The sequence below is a fragment of the Salvia splendens genome, chromosome 15, assembly GCF_004379255.2.
Source record: "Salvia splendens isolate huo1 chromosome 15, SspV2, whole genome shotgun sequence".
Lineage (NCBI taxonomy): Eukaryota > Viridiplantae > Streptophyta > Magnoliopsida > Lamiales > Lamiaceae > Salvia > Salvia splendens.
The window spans coordinates 13,561,843-13,572,219 of NC_056046.1; the positions used below are offsets into that span (position 1 = coordinate 13,561,843).

At 33.7% G+C, this 10,377-nt stretch overlaps 1 protein-coding gene across 1 annotated transcript; it reads right to left on the minus strand.

The window, feature by feature from the left end:
- Positions 1-1,644: 1,644 nt before the first annotated feature.
- On the minus strand, positions 1,645-5,441 carry LOC121767292 (protein NRT1/ PTR FAMILY 6.3-like). The gene is made up of 5 exons (XM_042163533.1): positions 5,233-5,441; positions 4,974-5,151; positions 4,852-4,891; positions 4,059-4,636; positions 1,645-2,774 (listed from the first exon to the last, which is right to left on the minus strand). Exons 1-5 carry the CDS (start codon positions 5,357-5,359, stop codon positions 1,919-1,921), a joined length of 1,779 nt encoding a protein of 592 aa, XP_042019467.1. The 5' UTR covers positions 5,360-5,441; the 3' UTR covers positions 1,645-1,918.
- Between the last annotated feature and the right edge of the window lie 4,936 nt (positions 5,442-10,377).

A 10,377-nucleotide genomic window follows, 5' to 3' on the forward strand; every position in this document is an offset into this window, starting at 1 on the left:
GAAGATTGAAATAATTGGAAGGAAGTTTACTGTTTGCATTTAAAGTGCATACTTTTACAACTAGATAGCAACAAACAAATGTCTAGCCCTTATTCAAACAAGCAGAGAGTTGAAGAAGACATGGATCCTTTGGTCTCATTCGTGTCTTTTCATTTTGTTGTTATAAGTGGAAAGAGTTTAAAACATGCCCACTTTTCATTGATGTGCCCTTTCTCACCTACTCATCTTCAAGTTATTTCAAGTGAACTAAATAATGATACATGATCTTTTACTTTCGCACATAAATAGTACCTGATCTTTATTTTATATCGTTTTTGGTACCCCATGACAAAAATAACCCTGGGTACCAAATATGTGATTTTTTTGTTATGGAGGATATTTTTGGAAATTTCAATTAAATAGGACCAAATATGTAATTTTTTTTCTTCCTTTCTTATTTTTTTCCTTCTTTAGTTTATTCTTCTTTCTTTTTTCTTCATTTTTTTCTTTCTTTTTAGTATTTTATCTTCCGTTCTTCTTTCTTTTTTCTCCTTAGTTTATGTTTCCTCTTTTTTCTTTTCTCTTCTTTTTCTTCTTTCTTTTTAGTATTTTATACATACATCTAATTGCACTCATAATATAAATCAATAACAAATACCTAATTAAATTAATTATTTAAAGTAATTAAATCAATTAAATATTTTTAATTAAATTATTTATACTCATTTTAGGGTTGAAACACCTAACTAAAAATATTTAACTCTTTATCATTATGAATACAATTCACAATTTTAAATTTTGATTAAGACTATATTGATTAGTTATTAATTTAATATAAAATAATAATATTATTTATTAATTACTACTAGTTTTTAGTATTATAACAATAATATTATTATAATAATTAAATAGAATTATAACTATAATTATGATTAAGTAAATTTAAATGATATTAAAAAATAAATTAATTATTAATTTATAACATCAAATAATAGTATTAATATTGATTAATAATAATAGTATTAATATTGATAATAATAATAGTATAAAGAGTGAGGAAAATAAGAGAAGATATTATAATATCACTTTTTGGTACTAGTTTTGTTAATGCTCAAAATATCATTTATGACACAAATAGAAAAATAAATTTGTTTAGAGGGTATTTTGGGGTGAAAATTGCATTAGGTACAAAAAATGTGATTTATAGGTACCAAAAACGATATAAAATAAATATCATGTATCATTTATGTGTGAAAATGAAAGATTATGTGTCATTTATGTAGTTCATTCTTTCACTTATTGATCCACTACATCACATAGGTAGCTAGTCCAATTTCTATCAAAACAATACAGCCTTTAGACCCAATTTTGTTTTATGTAACAAGAAGATTTATATATGGGCTTTGGGGAAAACGGCCCAAATGATGCAACAATTCATGTCAATCGGCCCAAGGATTCACAACAAGGCACAAATTTTGGAGACAATCATTATGGTCCAATCCACAAACTTCCATCCAACAAAATAGTCTTAGATAACAAATTCAATGCAATAAATCAAATGTTAATCATGAAGTAAAATTTCTAAGTTCAAGGCAAAAAATTTAGCATTTTCCTCGATCCTCATGTCTACTTATAATTAATATAGCTTTAATTTGTAAGTATGTCTAGAGATAAAGCTTAAAATCAATTCCAAAATGTACAAAAGTTGAGTACATATATATCACAGCAGTCGAACTTTCAACATTCGCCTTTTCTGCATGATTATTATCCTACCTCTTATCATTATTTTGGCTAACTACATATTTCACAACCAAAACAATCCCAAAAAACAAAAGGTCACTTGCTTTTCATATTTGTGACTCTTTTCCACAAACATTTTTATACAAAAGCAGTCAAGGATATATTATAAAACCTACACTTCTTGCATTTAGAAGTGCAATCAATGGCAAACTAGGTCATCACCTTCTTCCAACTCAATCCCTAGCTCAGCCATCCTCTTCTCCTTGTACACATACCTCTTTGCACAAAACAGAAATATTGCCAAATTGAACACACTCAGAATGGCCAATAGCCAATAGAAATCATAAAGCCGGCCTTCGTTAAGGTTATCCGCGAGCCACGGCTTGTTCAGAGTCACCTTGTGGATAATGGTCACCAATGTTGAGCTCAAGAAAAACCCTAGAGATAATGTGCTTAGAAACAACCCTGTGCTCATTGTTTTCATCCCTTTAGGGCACTCCCTTAAAAAGAAATCGAGTTGACCGATGTACGTGAATGCCTCCCCGGCCCCCACCAGGATAAACTGGGGGATCAGGATGAAGACTGTAAGCGGTAAAGTGGCCTCACTGTCATGTGTCAGGCCATGCGACTGCGCTACCCGAAGCCTCTTGACTTCGGTCAACGCAGCTGCCATCATGGCAATTATGGAGAGGACTAGACCGACCGCGATACGCTGGAGGGGGGTGAGGCCGTGCGGGTTCTTTAACACCTTTCGGCAGATGGGGGTGATTATGCGGTCGTAGATGGGGACGGTGATGAGGATGCTGGCGACGAAGAAAACGGTGAGGGAGGCGGCCGGGATCTCGAACGAGCCGATGTGGCGGTCTAGAGTTGAGGCTTGGGAGACGGAGAATGTGGTCATTTGAGCATACACGGTCCAAAACATTATTGTGGTGGCCCATGTTGGTAGCATTCTTATCACCATCTTAACTTCTTCCACATCGGTTAGTGTCGACATGTACCATTTCCCTTTTTGTGTCGAATCAGGATTGTTTATTGCTGCTTTGTCCAAGAAACTACAACAAAAATTAAGTAATTCCATCAACATCTGTTTAATCAAATCATGTATTTTATGTTGCAGTTAAATTATTGCACGGCTAATTCAATTGACAGAGACATCACATATTTTTCTTTATGTACCCCTAACCCTAGCTGTTGCATGAGACACCAAAAAAATTATGCATTTATAGTAATAATGACAAGGGTAAAATTTAAAATTTTGTGCTTAATTTTATCATTCATTTTGAAATACTTATACTACAATTATTTTCAATTAGGACACATGCATTTAGGAATAGGAATGGAGGCAGACAACTTAATTGTAATGTCTCCAGTGAAGTAATTACACTTGTTTATAATTGGCAAAATTTATTTTTATTTTGACTTTTCAACTTAGGCAAGTGACTCAACCGATGTGAAGACAAACTTGGTCCTTTTCAAATTTATTTTCCTCACGGCAGTTGGCTCAATTTTCTTGTTTGGACAAAATAGTCAATATAAAGTGTATCAAATTGTTGAGAACTCCAATTAGATTCTTAACTTTCTTACTTGAGATTCAAAACTCTATGTATAACAAGTTTTTTTAAAGGTTACCACTTATAAACGTATATACTAGTATAAGTTTAATTTCCTATATATATATAAACAGGATCAATCAAGAAATGGAGCTTGACCACACGTTATGTGATAAGCTGCCAACTGGTCCATCGACTCTCAACCCCCCAATATTTTGTCATCTCATGAATTATGTCATTATTTTCTGCTAATAATGCAACACTCCCTACCAAAAGAGATGACTCCTTGCCTCAACTTGATCATTACTAGATACAAATTCTGTAATTTATTGCATATCATATAAAGGGATATTTTATGCTAGACATATTGACCAAACATACATTATTTTATCCCATACTTATAATCAAATGATTATAGACCTTACAAGAAAGAGGGAACATCTCAAGTTAAAACTAAAATCATTCACTCTCTTCAACATCATTATTAACTCATTATGCCATAGACAAAATAAATTCGTTTATTTTCCCTTCCGCCAATCAAATCAAACTAATTATTCACATTCTTCTTTCAATTATGTCAAAAATCTCTTAAATTTTGTGACTATATCATGTCTCATCTGTATAAGTGTTCATAACCATCACCTTACTAGTCTTTTAAGGGTTGACTGACCCATTTCTAATAATTTAAACCTTATTATTATGTTCATATAGAGCAAATTTACTAAGCATGCTAGGAAAAGGTAAATAAATACTAATAAATAAAAAGTAGGACTAAAAAGAACTCACCGGAATTCTTTGCTGTGTGGCAACATCTGTTTCTTCTTCTTGCTTTGCGTTTCCGCGGCGGCGGGGATGTCGTCGACGTTGAAGAGCAGCGAGGGGTCGGAGGGGAGGTCGAGGCGCCTCTTCCTCCAGGCGGCGACGAAGACAGTGGCGATCTGCGTGAGCGGGCTGCCGACGAGCTTCTTGAAGCGGTAGCGGCGGGTGCCGGAGAGGAACACCACCAGCCCCAAAACAATGGCCAAGGCGCAGATCCCATACCCCCATTCTCTCCCGACGTTGTCTTGGATGTAAACAAGAACCGTCACCGCTCCGAGCGATCCCACGTTGATGAAGAAGAAGAACCAGTTGAAGAATTTGATCATCTGCTTCCTCTCCTTGTCGTCCGTCTCGTAGAACTGGTCCGACCCGAACCCGGACACGCTCGACTTGAGCCCCCCCGTGCCGAGGGCCGTCAGGTATAGGGCTAGGTAGAGGATGGAGAACTGCTTCCCGGTCGCCGGAATGCAGGCCTCGCTGCCCGGGTTGCATTTTGGCGGCCGGAGGCTCGGGATTGTGGTTGAGATTGTCAGAAGCGTCACTCCCTGATCATCAATATAGAATTTTGATTATTTGAAAATTAATCAATTCTCATCTCTATTTAATTTATTATGGCTTTTTCCGTTTTCCTCTTCGCAGGTGATGATGAAAACATGGATTTTTTTAGTAGTATATCAAATTATGAAGAAAAAAAGTTGGTCGACGAAACAAACTAGGAATGTTTTAATATTAAAAAAAAGTAAACCAGCAAGTTTCTCACCGTAGCTTGAACTGTGGCGAAGATGCCTATGGTCAAGTACCTGCAAACAAAATGAGGCATGAATGCTTTGTTAGGATTAGATAAGAAATGTCATAATAATATAAAAATAAAATGAAACGAACCTTCCGAGGAAAGTATCAGCGACAAATCCACCGAGCAAGCAGAGCATGAAGGAAGTGCCGAGGAAGTTGGTGACGTTGTTGGCGGCGGCGGCATTGCCCAGATGCATGGTTCCGGTCAAGTACGTGACGAGGTTCACCGCTATCCCCAGCGTCGTCAGCCTCTCAAAGGCCTCAACCCCTAATCACCACATCACAACATACATATATATTAAATAAATGCTACATATATAGTTGTGGTAATGCAATGGTTGTTATATACCGAGAATCATGGCGGCGCTGGTCCAGCCGCCGGAGGAGGATTTGAGAGAGGGGCGGCCCTTGTAGTCCCAGGCGTCTGGGAGCGTGTCGGCGGCGTCTAGATTTGTTTGAGGGAGTACGGACGCCATTTCTTTTGCGTCGATATTATGTAATGAGAGTTTTATCTAAGCAAAGAGATTCCTTGAGCTCTTCTCTTTGAAGATGGGTGGATTCAAAGAGTGTGGAGGTGCTTCCTTTTATAGCAGTGTTCTTGTGCATTTTTTTCTTTTTTAAAGATATTTTTCTTTCATTAATTGGCACGTCACGCTAGCTGATTAGTTGATCATAATATTTTAGTATGTATGTGAATTATCTGAGTTCATTTGGACCAATACGAATTATTGATTCCAGGAGCTGTGAATTTAGTTCGATGTTGTCTTTGGATTTATCACTTTCAAAACAGTTGTGTTGTGTGTCTTCCACGCATAATTATCCATTTCTCATTTCAACAAAATGGGGTATTTTCGCCCCCTAACTAAAAAACATAAGCTAATAAAATACTCCAGTCATTATATTTTTGACTGACACTTGTAAGTTGTAACGGTTTGGCTTGAAGGCTACAATTATAACTATATGAATCTTACAACTCTCTTGAAATTTGAATTAACCATCATGAGAAAAATTAAGAATAAAAATATTTCTCCATTTTTCCTTTGTTATCTCCAGGAAATGTAATATATCCATTTATGAATGTATAGTAAAAGCATAAATTATAGTAGCACAATTTACGGAAAATTACAGCTAGAATAGGATAATGAATTTTGTGATTTTGTCCATTAATAACACGTGATCACATGTTTCTATCATTTTCTCCGTGAAAAGATATTTTCCAGCCACTCGTTATGATACTCCTAATCTCCTACGTATGATACTCCCCCCCTTCAAAATATATATGTGAGACCTTATCTTCTTTTATTTTTAGTATTATCAGTAGTTGATAATGGTATGTATATGTGGATTAACTTTGAGCTCATTCTTTTGACATTGCGAAGATCAAGTATTTAATCTGATTTCATTAAAATGTTCCAACTTCCATGGTCTTTTTATACTCGATTTTCACCCAACGTAGTATTTCATCATCAAAATATTGAGTCAACCTAAAGCTACCCTTTTTAATTTCAAACAAAATTGGACCATTTTCGAAATTCCATCATGTTTTGGAATCAAGGGAGTCTCAATCCATCATGGATTCATGAACTATGCCAAAATTAAATGGAGTGTGCAAGTACTAGTAGTGTTCTTTAGAAAATATAGTAGTAGTACTAAATTTCATTTAAAAGTCGAATTAATTAATACACAAAAACCATTTTTTTAAAAATCAGGTATTGAAAAGACACGACTCACCTATCCTGAGATGGAGGGAGTAAAAGTTTAACCAAATAAGGTGGACTTGCGAGTATGATTAGATTGATTTATAAAACAATAATTGAGTCACACAAGCTCACGGGCAAGATATCAACAACAATTATTGCGTTCATATTTAAAAATGTAATAAGGTAAGTTGCGAATTACTATCTATTTCATCACTACAAGAATTTTGCTATTAGATTTAAATTGCAAAAACTTTGTCGTCTATAAAGATATACTACTACTCTATATGGGGTTCTAACTTCTAACGTGTTTTAGACTATATTATCTCTAGCATAGGCTCTAAAGATATTGGAGGAAAATCATTTAAAATAAATTTTTAGTATAACAAAATTTTGGGACATTTCCCCGGAAAAAACAAATACTACTATAAATAATCGAATTTTGCCAAAACGAGATTAGAGGTATTCCGTACGTAACTTAGGAGTACGGCAGTCACATTCAATTTGTTTTGCAGATTTTGTAAGTAAAATAAAATAAATCTGAAAATTAAAATTTTTGATAATGTATTCATATTCGAGCAAGTAAATGGTGAATTATATTCATGGGTGGAAAAGAAAAGGGCAGCTGCCTGTGATAAGAGAGGGATATTATTGTGTCATGCTTAAATTAAGTTGACTCATTTATTATTAAGGTAAAGCTGAAGTATTTAATAAATTGCTCAAAGTTTGATTTGATCAACTGAATTTATTACAAACACCTGGAGTATTTTTTTAGTAGAAGATAAGATATAAGAAATTATACGCATTTTACTTTGGAGTGGACTGGTGTAATTACCCTTTATTTTTCTAAATTGCGCTTCTACTTACTGCTTGTAAAGAGTATTTTCCAACTATTCTGAATTACTATCTTTGACACCTAAGGTGGTGTTCGGTTTACAAGATAAAATAGTACTTCCTCTGTCCCATTAAATATGCAACATTAGCTTTTCGACACGAGATTTTATGTAGTGTTATTTTGTGAGTTAAGGAAGAGAGAGTAAAGTAAGTGAGAAGAAAAAGTAGAGAGAGTATTGTTTCCATTTTTAGAAACTTTTCATTTTTAATGGGACAAAACAAAAAGGAAAACGTTTCATTTCTAATGGGACAGAGGGAGCACCAAGATATAATCTAGGATTGAGTTGTGAGATTATTTTAGTCATGGGGGGTTAGCAATGACTAATTATCCCATGATTATCCATCTAGGATTGAATCGTGGGATTGTATATCTTAAACCAAACACACTACAAATTTAATATCGAATACAATCTTAACCAAACACTCCCTACAAGTTTAAGGAAAGGATTGATACGCTGGAAAAAAGTTATAGACTACTACAGTATTTTAAAGTGAACGTCATTCGTGAGTATCACTTTTATTTATTCATATATGTTTATTGTCATTTATTTTGTTTAAATATTTAGTTTGATCATATTATTTTAAGATTTGTAATTGACAACATTATTTTACAAAGTATAAAAATAAATAATTTATTTTATTTATTTATTTGAAGTTATACAGAAAATGAATAAATTAAATGGCCACCTTTGTTTTTTATATTCTTTTGTAAAATTAATGATGTGAATGATAAAGAACAAAATAAATATACTAATATGGGATTGTGATCAATACCGAACCACTCTTAAACCTTAAACGCCGAACAACATCATTATATGATAACATGGATTTCATTATAATGAACTAATAACAAACCTATAATGAACTTCAGATTTCTAAATTATGCATGATGATGTCATTGTTTTTAAATCTTAGAATTCCCTATAATGAACTACAAATAAAGTTGTAATGAACTCCGCATTATTATATAATGATGTGTTTGGCGTTTAGTGTTTAAAACTAGTTTGGTATATAATACAACCCTACTAATATGGCCTAAATAAAAACGATGTTCACAGGTATAATGCTCATATCATAACATTTCTCCTACATACATGGTATACCTAAACCATTTAAATTAATATACTATTTGAAGTCATTTCAGCAATAGACATATATTAAAATCGAGGTCAAGTTGAGTTTCAAGTTGAGTTGCAAATTGAGCGTCAACTGTGCCCCTACATATTCAAATTTTAATTATTGCTATGTCATCACTCCAAACAAAAAAAATACTATAGCGATTTGAGACTTTGAGAATCGTTGCCCTCGTATATTCTTTGGCCGACTCATTTAACTTTCAATTTAATTTAATAACGTGTTTGCCTTCTTTTTCTAAATTTGACAGCTGCGAATTGAATAAAATGTCCAATATTAAAGACCTAAAACAATAATGGAGAGCAATTATCTGATGAAAGAGAGTCATAAGGGGGGACGATATTCCCAAAATTAATTCATACACTTCATCTCAAAATTCATTTTAATTAGGTTAATTAAACGTGTATGTATATATAAAGCGTTAAACTTTAAAAGCTAATTTCCTTGCAAAGTTCATTTTAATTTTAAAGCCTTTCTTTGTACAACATGACAAATAGGTAACTTTCTTATAAATAAAAATTCATATTTTCGAATCTATTGAATTGCTTTAATGTTATATCAATAATATAGTAGTAGTAATACGTCCCCTATGTTGTATTATTTGTTTTTTCTTGTGAGTACATGACAACTCGTGACTAGCAAGTTGCGATTGTGGTTGTCAATCAAGCCAACATGCTATCTATATTTTTGTAACGAGATACTTATATTCTCATCCAAATAATGCTAAAAAAATCTACACTGATATATACCCTTCCGGTGGATCTTCTTTATATCTCGAGGCACAAAATATTGTGATAATCAAGCTGCTATTCGTATAACCAACCAAGAATCAATTAGTAAGCATCTCACTAGAGAAAGAATTTAACAGTTGGATATCTATAGTCATTTGATCTCAGATCACTTTGGTGCTGGCTTTTTGGTTGTGATTGCATGTTCCTACCAATTACTAGCTTGCTGAGTGGTGGGGGACAATACAAGCACTTCTTGTCTTGGTGTCTCACACTTGCGTCTAACGAGTGGGCAACACCACGCTATGATTGGAAGAGAAGGGCGCAACGAGCGCGTTGAGAGCTGGTTCACCCGCTTTCCCTCTCTTGGCCATCGCTCGTTCCACCCCACCCCTGCAACTTTGTCTCGCTGCTCATTTTTTATGTGAGACTCCCAACACTTAAAAAAAACTAGTAGTACTATTATTCACTTTCACATGAATCTAAAATTTTGATAATCAAATTGGTTAGTGCATGAGTTCTCAATTTATAAATAGGTCGATTGATTCTAACACTATATAAGTTGGCAAGAATTGTGACTTTTGGAAATTTTTGTACTGAATCTTTTTTAGTGTTAGGGAATCAATGATCAATTACTCTACTTTAATTAAAAAAAAGTTGTTTTATACTTGAAAAGAAACTCAGCACAAAGCTTCTGATTGGACTGGAATCCATAGCTAGGGACCATGTATGCAAGAGTCAATTTTTGCTAAAGTAATTGCAAAATATCTTGTTGAAAAGTGGTACCAACATTATTAAGAATAATGAGACAAATTCGTGAAAATGAGTATAGTACTATAACTGATGGTGTCTTCGTTGAAATGAATATTCACTAAATGGACATTTATTCTTTTTCCCTATCCATAAAAATAGCTAGACAACTTTTTTCATCCTACACAAAATTTATTACTTATAGTTATTAGTATTAACCAACTAAGCATAATATTAGTTAAAGCACGTTACAACAAGAAAGTGCTATGAATTAATCTCTCAGAACACGAG